This window comes from Hemitrygon akajei, chromosome 28 (genome assembly GCF_048418815.1).
Source record: "Hemitrygon akajei chromosome 28, sHemAka1.3, whole genome shotgun sequence".
In the NCBI taxonomy this organism is placed as follows: domain Eukaryota; kingdom Metazoa; phylum Chordata; class Chondrichthyes; order Myliobatiformes; family Dasyatidae; genus Hemitrygon; species Hemitrygon akajei.
Genome location: NC_133151.1, coordinates 5,577,269 through 5,595,684, shown reverse-complemented (window position 1 = coordinate 5,595,684; position 18,416 = coordinate 5,577,269). Strand labels below are relative to the sequence as shown.

General features: G+C 47.7%; 1 protein-coding gene across 1 annotated transcript in view; it reads right to left on the bottom strand.

The window, feature by feature from the left end:
- Positions 1–16,250, bottom strand: part of ubxn1 (UBX domain protein 1) — a 39,221-nt gene extending 22,971 nt beyond the window's left edge. The window contains exons 1-4 of the mRNA XM_073031233.1: positions 15,987–16,250; positions 6,368–6,454; positions 5,584–5,637; positions 1,126–1,241 (exon numbers count right to left, since the gene is read on the bottom strand). Coding sequence (XP_072887334.1) covers positions 1,126–1,241; positions 5,584–5,637; positions 6,368–6,426 — 229 coding nt within the window. The 5' untranslated portion in view covers positions 6,427–6,454; positions 15,987–16,250. The remainder of the gene's footprint in view (positions 1–1,125; positions 1,242–5,583; positions 5,638–6,367; positions 6,455–15,986) is intronic.
- Between the last annotated feature and the right edge of the window lie 2,166 nt (positions 16,251–18,416).

Below are 18,416 nucleotides of genomic sequence, written 5' to 3'. Positions count from 1 at the left end.
CTTCTACAATAGAGCCACAGGCTGCGACCTTGTCGGAGAGTCATCGAGGGATACAGCCCCTCTGGACCAACCGACTGAGTAACGACGAACATCTAGTACCATCACACCGAGAACAACACAGAGCAGCCAACTAATTCACCTACCTACCTGCACATCTTTGGAATGTGGGAGGGAATCAGAGCACCGGGGAGGGGCAGTGGAAATGGACTTCACTTGGAGTAACAAAATGGAACCTGCATAGTACCAGAGTGCTTTGCTAATAGAGTTCATGCAACATTATGCCGATGGAACCTGAGCCCTTGACAAACTGCAGAGGAACGCCAAACACTTTGATCAAGCAGGCTAGGATGCACCCATTCCTTGAAAACAGAGGCTTGGGTAGCCGCCGCGCTTATGTATAAAGAAGTGACTATGTGGTCTGTGTTTTGGAGGCTCTCACCAGCACTTGTGTGGCGGTGGCCTCCCCTTGCTGCAAGTGAAATAAGCGCGTTTGTGATCGATCCTCTCCCGAGTTGTTTGTTCTGGGACGTAGCGAGAAGGTGCTTGACGGGGGGGGGGGGGGGCGGGGGGGGGGGTGGAGACAAACCATGCGGCCACGAGGAAGAACGTGCAAGCTCCGAGGCCAGGAATGAACCTGGAATTCCGGCAGCAACCCTACCAGAAGAGCCGGGGGCAGCCTGCAAGTGCCACCCAACCGGTCGACCTGCCCCTGAACGGGCTGATGGCCAAGTTAGGCGACAAATGAAGGTGCCACGCAGTTCAGTGCAAAGGAGAAACCCATTCCTTCTCATCAATAACCAGAGCGTCCAGACTTAGTGATTTTAAACAAAATAATCAAGGGGAGAAGAAAATATGAACTGAGAGAAATAAAGATTACTGACAAAATCTTTGCTGACTAAACGAAGTGGCAAACATTGATTTTAGATCAATTTTTGCCGCTGTATTTTGTCACAAAAGACTTCAACAGTTATACTAAATGAACGTCAGCACTCGGATGTGTCCGAGAAATTGGAGCAGGTTGTGGCAAGTACGATCTTTCTTTTTTCGGTGGGCCAAACTCCCTCTGCTGCAACTCTAAGATTTCTCCACCGGCGATTAAAATCTTCCCGACGCACTAGTACTTGCCTTCAATGTCCAACTCCTCCTCCCCAGCTTCCGTTTTCTCCGTCGTTCCCAGGACGTTGCCCTGCGGAGGGACATACGGATCGTCCAGATTAGGGTCGTCCTCGTGCTCTATTAACCTGAGAAGGCAAACAGGGGCAACGTTGGCGCAAGCCACCAAGGGTCGGCAGCTAGTGCACCCCCTCGCCTCACCCAAAAGTGCTTGCCAGCCCACCGCAATTCCTGATCCTAGCACACAAATTAAATCCCTCCGAGGTCTCCTCGCTCCCTCCCCATCTTTGCGACGATGTGGGCTGGGTGGGATGGTGCGCAGGCAGGATGTAGATAGGATTTAAGAATGGGTATAGGCATGCTGACCGAGTAGGCGAGAACATGACAGGGGTGATATAGAGTAGTAAAGAGCTACAGGAGGGAAACAGGCCATTCAGCCCATCTGGTCTATTCTGATAATCACTCAGTTATGCTCGATGGCTGGGGATAAGAAGCCTGTGTATGACGGCTCATCTCCCTCGCTGCTCTGCCTCTGCGGTCGAGTGATTTTCCTCTATCTGGAGGATGTTACTGAAGTTCTGCAATTTATGCATTGGGTGGGACTCCTTTTTTGGTTTTTTTCTCTTTTATATTCTGCTTCTTTGTTGCTAACTGACCGATTTAACTTCGGCATGATTTATAAGTTTTTTTTTGTGCGGGGGGGGGGCGTTGATGTTTTTCTTTGAACGACTCCCGTGGTTTTTCTTCGTTTCACGGCTACGGGGAAGATGAATCTCAAGAGTTATATGTGCGTACATACTTTCACAATAAATGAACCTTTAGATCTTGCATCAATCAAACTTTATTCTCCCCACGTTCCTATCCACTCACCCCACCCGGTTCGTCTACTTACTTACACACTAGGGGCAATTTAAGATCATAAGACATAGGAGCAGAATTAGGCCATTCAGCCCATTGTGCTCTGCCATTCCATCATGGCTGATTACAGTGGAGAGCAACCCACCGACCCATCCTGTCCCACCTTTGGAATGTGGGAGGTCACTTGGGGGGGAGAAACGCATGTGGTCACTGCAAGGCACGTGCAAACTCGACACAGACAAAGGTACAAATGAGGATTGAATCTGGATTGCTGGAGCTGTGAGACCCAGCTATGCGTCTGTGAAATCTCAACTCACTGCAGCCACACCCCTCGTGATCTGACGCACGCCGGCAGGAACCCAAAACCTGAAACGCTCGCTACGACATACAACAAGCATCACGTTGGGTTTCAGTGCCCGACCTGATGGCCGAGTCTTGACCCAGCTTCGGGGACAGACCTCGTACACTGCACAACGGGGCGAGGGATACCCATTTCAAAGACTCAAAGTACACTAATTATCAAAGTAGGGATGCAGTACACAACCCTGAGATTTGTCTTCCCCACAGACAGCCACGAAACAAAACAAAAAAAAACCCTTGGAGGCCCGTTCAAAGGAAAACATCAAACGCCCACACCGCGGGCAAAAAAAATAGCGCTAACGGCAAAAATGAAGAAGAGCGAGAAACACAGAACGTAAAGCAGAAAATCGGAAGGGTCCAGGCATATTCAGTTCCGTTCAATCTAGCGCTGCGTCATTCGATATCGGCAGGTCGCCCCGATCAAAATCGCCCAAGATAGCAATAAAAAAAAGTGACCGGAAGTCAGAAAACGCATTATAATGGGAACTACAGAGTTCAATCTGCAAACCGTGTCGCATAAACCCTGCCCAGGACCCAGGGCTCTGGCACCACCCTCCGGCAGCATCGAGCGAGAGGCAGAGAGGGCACATTCGAACGCAGGGACCTACGGAGCACAGGAATTCATTCCCGCAGAGAGTGGCAAGCGCCTGGAATTCTCTACCCCAAAGAACTGTGGAGGGTAGATTACAGGGGTGGGGGTACTTAAAGAGGTGTTCGGTGAGTTTTTGAACAATTGGGGAACCGAGGCTATGTGGAACTTTCAGAAGGAGCCAATGCCCAGGATTGGTGAAAAAAAGCTGTATGGTCAGGGGCACCAGCTGCCCCACCATCACGGACACTTTCAACTGGCGATGCCCCAAGAAGGCAGCATCCATCGTTCAGGTCTCTCTCCATCCAGGAGATACCTTGGACTCCTTGGAGTTTAGAAGAATGGGGGGGGGGGGGGGGATCTCAGAAACATTTCGAATGTTGAAAGGCACAGACAGAGTGGACTTGGCAAAGTTGTTTCCCGTGGTGGGGGAGTCTAGTACGAGAGGGCATGACTTAAGGATTGAAGGGCGTCCATTCAGAACAGAGACGCGAAGAAATTTTTTAGGCAGAGGGTGGTGAATCTGTGAAATTTGTTGCCACGGGCGGCAGTGGAGGCCAAGTCATTGGGTGTATTTAAGGCAGAGATTGATAGGTATCAATCAGGGCATCAAGGGTTATGGTGAAAAGGCGGGGGAGTGGGACTAAATGGGAGAATGGCTCAGCTCATGATAAAATGGCGGAGCAGACTCGATGGGCCGAATGGCCGACTCCTGCTCTTTTGTCTTATGCCCTCTTCTCATTACAACCATCAGGAAGGAGGCACAGCAGCCTGAAATAACACACCCTCAACATTTTAGGAGCAGATTCTTCCCCTCCACCATTAGATTTCTGAAGCCACTCTATTTTGCAATACTAGCTTTTCTATATTTCTTGTAGAAGAAATGGAAAGCCCTTATGATGGGACACCATCGTGACGGCATTTTTTTTTTAAGCAACCTTTCTTGTTTTTACGAGGCTGAGTTGCTCGCTCGACGCTCAACCCAGCACGGATGGAAAGCGTGCAAGGGAGCCGGCTGGATTCGAACTCGGGAGCCTTCGCTCTAAAGTCAGGTGCTGATGCCACTACGCCGCCAGCCGGCTATTGTAACTTATGGCATTTTGAAAAAAAATGTAATGCACTGCACTGCTGCCGCAAAACAACAAACTTCACGGCATACGTCAGTGATAATAACCCCGAGTCTGGTTCAGAGGAGTTATGGCCTGGGACAGGTCAGCTGTGATCGTATCGAAGGATAGGACAGGCTTTGTGGGCAGAGTGGCCTACCCTTGCTTTTATTTTCCCCTGGAAAACTGCTGCCCCCCCCAGTGTTCACTCGGCAGAAGACAAGCTGCCTTGTGGTCAACTGCCGACTTCTGTGGCACTCGTGAACTATATCTTTTCGTGGATTTTTACTGATACCTTGTTTACCTGCTATCTTATACGAGCTATGCATGCTCTGTGTTGTGTGTGTACTGTTGGTACTGTGTTTTTGTACCTTGGCTGCATGCTCTGTGTTGTGTGTGTACTGTGTTTTGTACCTTGACTGCGTGCTCTGTGTTGTGTGTGTATACTGTGTTTTGTACCTTGGCCCTGGAGTAATGCTGTCTCATTTTGGCTGTATTCATGTATGGCTGAATGACCATATAAAAAGGACATTTCATTAAAATATTTTTAAAAATCCAACAGATCCATAACCTCTTGAAAGTGGTGTCACAGTTAGGGAGGGTCATAAAGAGAACTTTTGGCACAGTGGCCTGAAGGCACACAGTGATTCAGGAACAGCTTCTTCCCCTCTGCCATCCGATTCCTAAATGGACATTGAACGCGTGAACACTACCTCACTTTTTTAATATATAGTACTTTAGTTTTCTTTTTGCACAATTTTTAACATTCAATATACACACACTATAATTGATAGATTTATTTTTTTTTCTTCTTCTGTACTGTATTGCATTGAACTGCTGCTGCTAAGTTAACCATATAACAATTACAGCACGGAAACAGGCCATCTCAGCCCTTCTAGTCCGTGCCGAACGCTTACTCTCACCTAGTCCCACCGACCTGCACTCAGCCCATAACCCTCCATTCCTTTCCTGTCCATATACCTATCCAATTTTTTTTAAATGATAAAATTGAACCTGCCTCTACCACTTCTACTGGAAGCTCGTTCCACACAGCTACCACTCTCTGAGTAAAGAAATTCCCCCTCCTGTTACCCCTAAACTTTTGCCCCTTAACTCTCAACTCATGGCCTCTTGTTTGAATCTCCCCTACTCTCAATGGAAAAAGCCTATCCAAGTCAAATCTATCTATATCCCCCTCATAATTTTAAATACCTCTATCAAGTCCCCCCTCAACCTTCTACGCTCCAAAGAATAAAGACCTAACTTGTTCAACCTCTCTCTGTAACTTAGGTACTGAAACCCAGGTAACATTCTAGTAAATCCCCTCTGTACCCTCTCTATCAACAAATTTCACTACATGTGGCAGGTGATAATAAACCTGATTCTGATTCTAAATCAGAGCACTGAGAACAGGAGATGGGATGTTATGTTGAAGTTGTATGAGACTTATTTGGAGTATTGTGTGCACGAGGAGGGAGGGGTAATCACTGAGACACACTGGCTTTGTGGAGATGCGATTCCGAGTCAGGGTAAGACTCACAAACGATATTTCCATACCAGTCCATGGCTTTCTCGATGCCTTGATTCCCCGAAAGCGCCAAGGCCTTTTCCCTGGAAAAGAAACAGGTACAACGGATTTAAAATACAGTTCAACCTTGGTCGGTCCAGCTCTGAGTTCTGACAACTGATGCCCGTCCCGCTCTGATCCATTCCCCCCACTGGTTTTCTAGCATCGCTTTCCTCTGCAGCCTCACGTTTCCGCAGCAATGCAGATCCAGAGGCAGGCAGCAGGTCGAAAATAACATACGTGAGCGATGGTAATCCTGATTCTGGTCTGGGTCCCTGTTGTGGGAGGAGTGGGAAGGGGACAGGGAGAGGGGGATCAAGGTTGGGGAAAGGGGAAGGGAGCGAGAAGCACCAGACAGACATTCTGTAACGATCAACAAACCAAATGTTTGGAATCAAATGACCTTGCCTGGTATCTCAGGGGTGGGGGGGGTGTGCGTCCCCGCCCCTGGCACTCCTTCTCTGCCACCTGTCCCACATCCCATGCGCGGTGCTCCACCCTCGCCAATTCCAACGGACTTCGTTCCTGCCAGATTTACAAACTCGCTCTCAGCTCCACGTTGACAGGTACAGTACTGTGCAAAGTTTATCCAGCTTACCGACACTTATCAAAGTTTGGGCACCCTAGCGATATATACATGCCTAAGAGTTTTGCACAGATTTGCAGTTGGACAGTTGGAAGGAAGAATTCCAAAAACAAGCCTGCACGAGAGGGATGTTCACCTAAATGAAATGCCCCTGCCTTTCCAACTTATGCAAGACTGGGAGGACTTACGCCCTGTTGCGGGAGAATCCCATCTCCATCATGGAATCCAACGCTGTCAATTCAGCCATCAGCTCCCGTTTGGACGAAGACGACACTCTGTGAAGTAAAAGAGCCACAAGAGGTTTACCATTTGAATTGGGATTTGACAATGGGTGAGAGAGAGAGTATAGTTGTTCAACCCTGCCTGTGTCGTTATTATTGAAAACTGTCTCCATTTAGTCCTGCTTCATAGACTGCAGACACCTTCCTTTTCAACACACACAAAATGCTGGAGGAACTCGGCAGGTCAGGCAGCATCTATAGATGGGAGTTAACAGTCACCGTTTCAGGGAAGTATAGACCGGTGAGCCTCGCGTCAGTTGTAGGGAAAGTGCCGAGAAAATTCCTAGGGGCAGGAATATATGAGCATTTGGAAACCCACGGCCTAAATAGGGAGAGCCGGCATGGCTTTAGTAAAGTTGGTAAGGCAGCAAATCAAGACATTGAGTTCAAAAGTGAGGAGGCTCTGTTGCAAGTTTATAAAACTCTGGTTAGGCCACATCTGGATTATAGCGTACCCTGCTATAGATTATAAACCTCTGTCGAGGGTAGACGGGGAGTACCTGTTTCTCAGAGCTGAAATGTGTAACATCAAAAGGCGTGCAGCGAAGGTGTGAGGGGGTAGGTTCAAGGGGGATGTGAGGGGTAAATTTTTTTTACTCAGAGAGCAGTGGATGCCTGGAATGCGCTGCCTGGTATGGAGGTGGAGGCAAATACATTAGAGGCTTTTAAGAGACGTTCAGATAGGCACACGGATGTGAGGAAGATGGAGGGATGTGGACATGGTGCAGGGAGGAGAGATTAGTGTTTGGGTGTTTTCGATTTTGCTCTCTTTAGCTGGTTCAGCACAACACTGTGGGCCGAACGGCCTGTTCCCCTGCTGTACGGTCCTATGTTCTGAGACCCTTCATCAGGTTTGGGCTTCTATGGAGGAGAACAAATAGCCAAAGTTTCCAGGCAAGATGATGAAGGGTCTCAGCCTGAAACATTCCCCTCCATAGATACCGCGTGACCTACTGAGTTCCTCCAGCATTTTGCGTGTGTTGCTTAACACGGCAAGATGTTTTTTTCTTCACAATTACCCCTTCTTTATTACCACCTTCACCTTGCAAAGGATTCAAGAACCGCCCTCTGCTCCTGCACTGACAAGTTTAGAGCTACAGAACTTAAGCAAAACAGCGGCAAGTCGTTCAATGTGGTCATCTCCTCTTCTGTGATAGCTCCCCCACAATCCTAATCCCTTGATCTTCCTACTTCATCTTCAGATAGTCCCAGCGACCTAGCTGCCACAGAGGCTGCGGAGTTTCTCCACCGTCAGCTCTCGTGACCATCTCCCCGCACTCAAAATTCTTCCTCTGGTGGAAGCATCCTGCTCTGCCCCCCTCCCCCCCCCCCCCGAGATCTTAGGCACTCAGGGGCCACTTTATTCGGTACACCTCATGCAAATACCTAACCAGCCAATCACGTGGCAGCAAGTCAACGCACGAAAGCGCGCGGGCACGGTCAGGGAGTTCAGTTGCTGATCAGACCGAACATCAGAACGGGGGGAACTAATGTGATCTAATGTGGCGAGAGGTTGCAGACTTTCGAGACGCACAGCGCGGTAGTGTAGCCGTAAGCGTAATGCCTTGCGGCGGCAGCGATCACTGATCAGGGTTCAATACCCGCCACCGTCTGTAACACTCTCACCATGACCATGTAGGTTTCCTTCCCCTGCAGCTCACTGGTGTTTTTTTTTTTAATTTTTGCGCCATTCTCTATAAACTCTAGAGGCTGTGCGTGAAAATCGCAGAAGATCAACAGTTTCTGAGATACTCAAACCACCCCATCTGGCACCAATAAGCATTCCACGGTCAAAATCACTTCAATCAGTATTTCTTCTCCCATTCTGATGTTCGACCTGAGCAACAACTGATCCTCTTGGCCATGTCGGCGTGCTTTTACGGACTGAGGTGCTGCCACGTGATTGGCTGATGAGATATTTGCATAAACGAGCAGGTTGTAGCCACTGTGTGTGTATTTGCATGTGTTAGGAGTTTCCTGTGTTGTGTTGGCCTGTCATGTATCAGTAAACAACACTCAACAGCCATAAACAATTCCATAAAAATAAAGTTAGCAAGTGTGGATATAGAATAAGATACAGGTTGAATACCCCTCATTCTAAATTCCAAAATCGGAAAACCTCCGAAATCCGTCTTTTTTTTTAAAAAACACTGACGTGACATCACAACTGGAAAATTCCACTAGGAAGTTTTCCAAGCAACGCACAGCTTTCTGTGCACCGCGGATAATTCAGCGAACTGACCTCACATATGTAACGTATAGGGAAATGTGGCACAAAGCCAGAAGCGAAGCTCTCGATCGCGTATTGAAAAGAGTGGATTTGTCAGCGGAATGAACCTATTCCGCTTAACAGTATGCCGATCACGGAAAAAAAAAATCAAAAATCTATCACGACGAACTGAAATTTGAAGATGGTTGTTTCATGAGCAAAATTATTCAAAATGTTGTATAAAACTACACCGCTCCCCCTTCGCATTTACTGTGGAATGGGCAGCTGTTTGAAATCGATGGCGGAAACGAAGCCAATTGCAGCACCGGACCTGGTAACTGAAATATCTCCGACGGTCAGTGGGAGACCCAGCTCCATCCCATCAGACTGTGCTCCGGCCGCAGTCTGACTGTGTGCAAGCTGGATATCCAATGTAAATAAATTTTGCGTTTATGGGTCCTGTCCCCACAGATTATCAGTATATAGATGCAAATATTCCAAAATCTAAACACCTCTGGCCTCAAGCATTTTGGATAAAGGATGCCCAACCTGAACCAGCTTGTAATTTACAATATAAACTGGACTATAAAACGTGATTTAAATTGCTTACAGTGAGGTAAAAGAGGGGGGTGTGGGGGGGGGGGGGGGAAGACTAGTACGGTTGATCAGATTAACTACCTGGGGAAGAAACTTCTAAGGTGGCGTGAAGTTTTTTGTTTCGATAGTACTATAGCGCTTTCCAGAACGGAGCTATTGGAAACGGCCGTTTGCAGGGCGGGGAGTGTCCGCAGTAATTTATCCCGCCCGCTTCTTTGACCTGGACACGCACAGACCCTGCAGCGATAGTACACCTTTTCTGCTGACCTGACTATTCACGATTTGATTTTGTAGATCGTGAGAGCATGCGGCATCTTTCACGGCGAGCTAATGCTGTGAACTCTGGGTGACATTACACGGTCTGGCCTACTGGGATGTGCTGAGCCGGACAGAACATACAAATGTAAGAAAAAAAAGGGGGCAGAAAATTGTTGAATGAGCAAGCTACCTTTTAAAATAAACCATACGTGTTGCTGATGTAAACCACTCCCTTCCTTTGTTTCAGCCACATTCACATCGAGAGGACTAGAATATAAAAGCAAGAATGTAATGCTGAGGGTTTACAAAGCGCTGGTAAGCAGTTTTTGGGCCCCTTATCTAAGGAAGGATTTGCTGGCATTGCAGAGGGTTCAAACGAGGTCTGCAAGAAAGATAGGAGTTACCATATGATGAGTATCTGGCCTGGAGTTTAGAAGAATCTCATTGGAACATACCAACAGGATTAGGAGCCCTCGTGCAATACTCCCGAAAGGTTAACTTACAGGTTGAGTCTGTGGTAAAGAAGGCAAATGCAATGTTGGCATTTAATTCAAGGAGATAACGCTGAGGAAAACCTGCAACTGCTGGAAATCTAAAGCAACACACACAAAATGCTGGAGGACCTCAGCAGACCAGGCAGCGTCTTTGGAAAAAAAGTACAGACGACATTTGGGGCTGAGGCTGCCGAAGGGTGTCGGCCCGAAATGTCGACTGTACTTTGTTCGACAGATGCTGCCTGGCCTGCTGAGTTCCTCCGGCATTTTGTGTGCGTTCCTGAGATAATGCTGAAGCTTTACCAGACATTAGTCAGTCCGCACTTGGAGTACTGTCAACAGTTTTAGACCCCTATCTCAGGAAAAGATGCGTTGTCATTGGAGGGAGTCTGGGACTGAAGGGGTTAACATGTTTGGAGCATTTGGCAGCTTTGGGCCTGTAATCACTGGAATTTAGAAGAATACAGGGGGGAATCTCATTGAAACCCATCGAATGTTGAAAGGACTAGATTGGGTGGACGTGGAGGGGATGTTTCCTATGTTGGGGGTATCCAGAACCAGAGGGCACAGCCTGAGAACAGAGTTCAGGAGGAATTCTTTCAGCCAGGGCATGGTGAATCTGCGGAATGCTCCGCCACAGTCTGCGGCGGAGGCCAAGTCCGTGGGTGTATTTAAGGCGGAAGTTGATCGCTTCCTGATCGGTCGGGGCATCAAAGGATATGGCGAGAAGGCAGCTGTACGGGGGTGAGTGGGATCCGGGAATGGCAGAGAAGACTCGATGCGCTGAATGGCCTAACTCTGCTGTTACGCCTAATGGAAAACTGGAAGGTTTAGATAGAGTGGACGCGGAGAGGATATTTCCAACAGTGGGAGTTGTCCGGGACCAAAGAATAGAACAGTGATTCCTAACCTTTTTTTTTTATTGCCATGCACCCTTACCGTTAACTGAGGGGTCCGTGGACCCCAGGGTGGGAACTCCTGGAAGAGTAGGACATCCCTTTAGAGCAGAGATGAGGATGAATTTCTTTAACCAGAGGCTGGTGAATCTGTGGAATTCATTGCCGCGGACAAGCTGCGGAGGCCAAGTCATGGGGTATATTTAAAGTGAAGGTTGATAAATTCTTCTTCATTAAAGCTGTCAAAAGTTACGGAGAGAAGAATGGGGTTGAAGGGGGGGGGGGGGGGAAGAATCAACCGTGAATGGAAAAATGGGGCAAATGGCCTAATTTCTTCTCCTATGGCTTCTGGACCTATGAAAATGATGGGAAAGATCACTATTGTTTCTGGTGACGGGTCCCCCATGTTACTTTGGCGGAGTGATGGCTCAGAACAGGCAATATTTTTTTTCAAATGGAGACGCAAGAGATTGCAGGTACTGGAAATCTGGATCAATCCAGAGAAACTCAGTGACCCAAGTCTATTTTCAGAAGCATGCAAGAAACAGGGAGCAGGAGTCGGCCATCTTGCCCGTCGAGCCTGCTCCACCATTCAATAAGATTACGGCTGATCTGGCCATGGACTCATCTGCACCTACCTGCCTTTTCCCCATAACCCTCAATTACCCTTCTAGGCAAAAATCTATCCAATCTTGTCTTAAATATACTTACTGAGGTAAATTGGGCAGAGAATTCCACAGATTCACCACTCTCTGGGAAAAGCAGTTCCTCCTCATCTCCGTCCAAAACCTACTCCCCTGAATCTTGAGGCCATGTCACACTAGTCTCACTTGGAGGGATAGTTAGTCTCACCGATGGAGGGATATCGACAGCCCACATTTCAGATCAAGCCCATTCACTTCAAGACACTGAGCAAATCAGAAGTTACGGGGTTGGTGGGGTTAAGAATTAGGGGGCTCTGGCAAGACTTGTGGGACAGTGGGCATAAGGAGAGACACTTTTACAGAATACATAAACCTGTTGCGTTGATGGGAGAAGGGAGCAAAACAAGGAGGGAAGGAATTATATTGACTCATCTTAGAATCTGGCATACTATGCTTAATTATTCCTTACATCTTGTGGAAAACATCACGCCGGGTGGAGAGAAATCAAATGCAGGCTCCACCACTATCTTTGATGTTTTCATTTAAAAATTTTTATAAGTTATGGGAGTGACTTTAAATTAATCCACTGTATCGTCTTTCATTTCTTACAATCTATGGGGCTTTTTGGGGTAATTTGGGTTTTCATTTGACAAAGGACTAATAGGGGTTTCCTTCCCCAATTCTCTACAGCACACTCCAGTCCAGTTGGTGGTGGCAATCACCTGTAAGTTGGACTGCCAAACGCCATTAAAAGCCAGAAGACCTTCCATCAGCAACGCACATAAATTGCTGGAGGAACTCAGCAGGCCAGGCAGCATCTCAGCATCTACGGGAAGGGGTAAACGGTTGACGTTTTGGGCCGAGACCTTTTAGCGGGACTGGAGAAAGTGAAACGGGGGGGGGGGGTGGGGAGGGGTGAAGTAAGGAGCTGATTGGTGAGAGAGATAGAGGGCTGGAGAAGGGGGAATCGAAAAGGAGAGGACAGAAGGCCATGCGAGAAAGAGAAGACGGAGGAGCAGCAGATGGAAGCGATGGGCAGGCAAGGAGAGGGAAAAGGGGATGGGGAATGGTCGAGGGGGGGGAACATTACCAGAAGTTGGAGAAATCGATGTTCGTGCCATCAGGTTGGAGGCTAACCAGACAGAATACCAGGCGTCGCCCCACCAACCTGAGCGTGGCCTTGTCGCGACAGCAGATGAGGCCGTGGACTGACATGGGAACGTTCCATCAATCTTGATGGAAGCCCTGCTGTAGGGTCTCGACTCAAAATGGCGACTGTCCATCTCCCTCCGTAGATGCTGCCTGACCTCCCGAACCCCTCCAGTATTCTGTGCGCATTTATTTATACATTTCCAAGTCAGGATGGTGTGAGCATGAGAAGGTCCCATGCTCCTGATACCCTTGACCTCCTGAACAGGGGTTACAGGTCTGGAATGTGCGTCTGAGAGTAACCTGAGTGAGTAAGGGCAGTGTAAAGGACGCAACACGTCAAGACCATAAGACATACCAGCAGAATTGGGCCATTCAGCCCATCGAGTCTCTTCCGCCAGGCCATCAATGCTGATTTACCTTCCCCCTCAACCCCCATTCTCCTGATATCTCCCCATAAACCTTGACACCCTTACTAATCAGGAACATGTCAACTTCTATCCCTTTCCTCCCACACATTCATCCATTCTATCATCCACGTACCTACCTAAAAGTCTCTTAGATGTCCTTAATGTTTCTTCCTCTACCACCATCCCTGGCAGACCATCCCACACACCTATCACCCTGTGTTAAAAAAAAACTACATCTGACATTCCCCCCCCCCACACACATCTTTCCTCCAAATTCCTTAAATTTATGCTTCCCATCCCCTGTATCAGCCATTTCCACCCTGGGGAAAAAGGTTCTGGCTGTCCACTCTTTCTATGCCTCTCATCAAGTCAGCTCTCATCCTCCTTCTCACCAAAGAGAAAAGCCCTCGCTGGCTCAACCTCTCCTCATGAGACGTGCTCTCTAATCCAGGCAGCATCCTGGTGAATCTCCTCTGCACCCTCCCTAAAGCTTCCACAGCCTTCCTGTAGTGAGGCGACCAGAAGTGAACACAATACTTCATGCTTTGGGTAGTGGATGAGGTCTCAACGTCAATAAGACCAAAGAACTGAAAGGGCAAGATGAGAAAGCACACACCAGTCCTCGTGGAGGGATCAGAAGTGGAGAGAGTGAGCAACTTCAAGTTCCTGGTGTCAATATCTCTCAGGATCTTATAGGATGCAAAACTGGGTTGAGAAGTGGCAGATGGAGTTCAATCCAAATAAGCGTGAAGTGGTTCATTTTGGTAGGTCAAATATGATGGCAGAATATAGTATTAATGGTAAGACTCTTGGCAGTGTGGAGGATCAGAGGGATCTTGGGGTCCAAGTCCATAGGACGCTCAAAGCAGCTGCGCAGGTTGACTCTGTGGTTAAGAAGATGTATGGCCTTCATCAATCTTGAAATTGAATTTAGGAGCCAAGAGGTAATGTTGCAGCTATATAGGACCCTGATCAGACCCCGGTTAGACCCCACTTGGAGTACTGTGCTCAGTTCTGGTTGGCTCACTAAAGGAAGGATGTAGAAGCCATAGAAAGGTGCAGAGGAGATTTACAAGGATGTTGCCTAGATTGGGGAGCATGCCTTATGAGAATAGGTTGAGTGAACTTGGCCTTTTCTCCTTGAGCGAAGGAGAATGAGAAGTGGCCTGATAGAGGTGTACAAGGTGATGAGAGGCATTGATCATGTGGATAGTCAGAGGCTTTTTCCCCGGGGCTGAAATGGCTGCCACAAGAGGACACAGGTTTAAGGTGCTGGGGAGTAGGCACAGAGGAGATGTCAGGGGTAAGTTTTTTAGATGTAAGGGTTAGGGTTAGGGTTAGAGAGTGGTGAGTGCGTGGAATGGGTTGCCAGCAACGGTAGGGTCTTTTAAGAGGCTTTTAGATAGTTACATGGAGCTTACTAAAATAGAGGGCTATGGGTAAGCCTAGTAATTTCTAAGGTAGGGACATGTTCAGCACAACTTTGTGGGCTGAAGGGCCTGTATTATGCTGTAGGTTTTCTATATTTCTATCCTGGTCCCAACATACAAAGAAAGGATGATAGCAGCAATATTTCACTGGGAGTTTGAGGAGATTTGATATGTCACCTAAGACACTGGCTAATTTCTACAGGTGTGCCATGGAAAGCATTCTAACTGGCTGCATCAACTTCTGGTATAGGAAAGGGCTGCTCCACACGATCGAAACGAGCTGCAGAGTGTTGTAAACTCAGTCGGCTCCACCGTGGGCACTATAGCCCTCCCAGAATCCAAGACATCTTCAAGCAGCGATACCTCAAAAAAAATGGCAGTGTCCATCACTAAGGGCCCCAATCACCCAGGACGTGCCCTCTTCTCGTTGCTACCATCAGGGAGGAGGTACAGGAATGTGAAGGCACACACTCAACAATTCAGGAACAGCTTCTTCCCCTTCTGCCGCCTGACATCTGAGAGGTCACTGAACCCATGAACACTACCTCACCACTTTTTTTCTTGCAGTATTTATTCAGGTTAACTTATTTATATATATATATATACACACATATATATAAAGAGCCTCAGGACTCGCACCACCAGGTTCAAGAACAGTTACTGCCCCTCAACCATCAGGCTCTTGAACCAAAGGGGACAACCACACTCACTTGCCCATCCATTGAGATGTTCCCACAACCAATGATCTCACTTTAAGGGCTCTTTATCTCATGTTCTCCCAACTTATTGCTGTTTATTTATATTTGCATTTGCACAGTTTGTTGTCTCCTGCACTCTGGTTGATCTTTCATCCATCCTGTTATACTATTCTATAGATTTGCTGAGTACCCCCGTACGGAAATGAATATTGTATGTGGTGGCACGTATGTACCTTGATAATATTTTTTTCTTTGCACTTCCCACCGCCTAAATCAAGAAAGGAACTGACTGGAACAATTCATACAATACCAGACAGAGGCACTGTAATTTTAATTTCAGCACCCTGTCCTATGACTCAGAGACAGGACAATCCACATTCAGCAATGGTTGACTCAAGAATTCAAAACACAGTCACAGCACAATAAACTTTGTGCTCATCTGATTTTCTTCAGATAATTTGGTCACAAGTTCCTGCATTTTTTTTTAAAAAGAGCACAGAATGGAATTTCTTAAAGGTGGACTTTGCGACAAACTTCTTTAAAAATAAAAATAAAATCATGAAGGACCTCGTTTACTTTCTCAGTTTTGAATTATGGATGCTGTGAGGTTTTTAAAAGGTAAAATTTATTTTAAAAAAAATATAATGATAATTGTTGCGTCTTTGCCGGTGAACAACTTTGTTGCAAGTCTTGGGTGTTCCCTTCCCAGCTAACACTGGAAACCCACCAGCCCGGGCCTACCTTACACCACCGGATCCTCGGACTTTCCTACGCCGCGCAGCCGACTGAAGGCACACTTTGGCCGGGGAAGGCGTTCAGAATGCTGTCGGTGGGTCAGCGGAAGGGGAGGGGGGATTCGCAGCACGGCGAGGACGGTGGAGATGGCTCGGTACCAGGCCGTCAGGTGGGCTCCCGCTCGTTCTCTGGCCGCTGTCGGCTTCTTCCAGCATCGCCGGCAGCCGCCGCACACAACGAGGAGGCCGAGCTGTCAGTCAACAGGGCGAGGGGGCGTGGTCCTGGCCGTCAATCAGCGGCGTGGGCGGCCGAGCTGTCAGTCAACTAGGGGGCAGGGCGTGGTCCGAGCCGTCAATCAGCGGCGTGGGCGGTGCCCGGGCTGATTCCACGGGCGACCCACAGGAGGCGGGGCCGAATTCATCTGTCAGTCATCTTTCACCGCTCCACAGTCCACCAATCACATCGGGGTCCCGTGTCGCCACACCCCTTTTCCATTTTTACCTGACAATCTCCCAGTTAGGAGTCAAGTCAAGTTTATGAAAACAACACACACAAAATTATTGTCATTTGGACCATAAAGTGCTGGTACAGTACACAGTAAAAACGAAACAACGTTCCTCCAGGACCCTAATGCCACATAAAACAACACAAAACTACACTAGACTATGTGAGACAGCACAAGGCTACACTAGACCACGTAAAACAACACAAAACTACACTAGACTGTGAGACAGCACAAGGCTACACTAGACTACATAAAACAACACAAAACTACACTAGACTATGTGAGACAGCACAAGGCTACACTAGACTACATAAAACAACACAAAACTACACTAGACTATGTGAGACAGCACAAGGCTACACTAGACTACATAAAACAACACAAAACTACACTAGACTGTGAGACAGCACAAGGCTACACTAGACTACATAAAACAACACAAAACTACACTAGACTATGTGAGACAGCACAAGGCTACACTAGACCACGTAAAACAACACAAAACTACACTAGACTGTGAGACAGCACAAGGCTACACTAGACTACATAAAACAACACAAAACTACACTAGACTATGTGAGACAGCACAAGGCTACACTAGACGACGTAAAACATCATAAAAACTGCACCAGACTACAGACCTGCACAGGACTGCATAAAGTGCACAAAACAGTGCAGGGCAGTACAATTAATAAACAAGACAATAGGCACAGTAGAGGACAAATTACAATATAATAATAAATGGTGTAGATGCCAGTCTGAGGAGACTGATGGCTTGGGGGAAGAAACTGTTGCACAGTCTGGTCGTGAGAGCCCGAATGCTTCGGTACCTGTTGCCAGACGGCAGGAGTTATATACTGTAGACCATATGTGATGAGCAAACCGAGCTGAGATGGGGTCCAGAGTTGACCCCCCCCTGTGAACTATGCTGCTAATGAGAGAGAGAGAAGAAGGGGGGGGAGGCATCCCGTGCAGATGAGAGAGAGAGAGAGAGAGAGAGAGAGAGAGAGAGAGAGAGAGAGAGAGAGAGAGAGAGAGAGAGAGAGAGAGAGAGAGAGAGAGAGAGATGATTTAATATTATGGCTCCTTGGCTTGTTGTTTACCTTTGCTCCAAGGACACTTTTGCCTGCTTGAAAGATTCCTGCAGAAACAGCTAGGCGGGACCGGGTTGACGGACAGCCGGTGTCCAGCAAGTGATGATAAAAAGCAGGTCTGCGAAGACACAAGCAGACACACCACGGGACACTGAGGGAGCGTTGCGCACCCACGTGAAGGTGGGGGTTTGGAGGATTGATTCGGGGGAATTGATCAGTGGCTCACACTGTGTGAAGGTGCGACCGGTGGGGGCTTGTGTGTGTGTGTGTCCACCCTCGCCTGGGTGACAGGCCTACCGCTGAAGAACAGTTGTACGTGGTATTGTCACAGTCGGTGACCGCAACAGGAAGACAACGGGAAGATCAACGGCAACGGCATCACCTCTTGCTCTCTCTCTCCCCAATGTTACACCAGAACCACCTCGACCTAATCTGAACTAAACTGAACTCTTCACCATCGTAAGACTATCCATTTACCCCTAGATTTGGAAAGAGCTTGGTTTCAATTCCTATTTCCACACTTCTGTATAGATCATTACCAACCTGTTTCATATATATTTGCATTTTATAGTACTGTATTATTAGTTTACTAATAAACACTATTAGTTACAGTAATACCAGACTCCAGCGTGTATTCCATTTTTGCTGGACATAGGAGTTTAATTAGTCCATCTGGCCCATCGAGTCTGCTCTGCCATTCAATCATGGCTGATCCTTTTTCCTATCTCCTCCTCAACCCCAGTTCCTGGCCTTCTCCCCGTAAGTTTTGATGCCACGTCCAATCAAGAACCTATCAATCTCTGCCTTAAATACGCTCAACGACCCGGCCTCCACAGC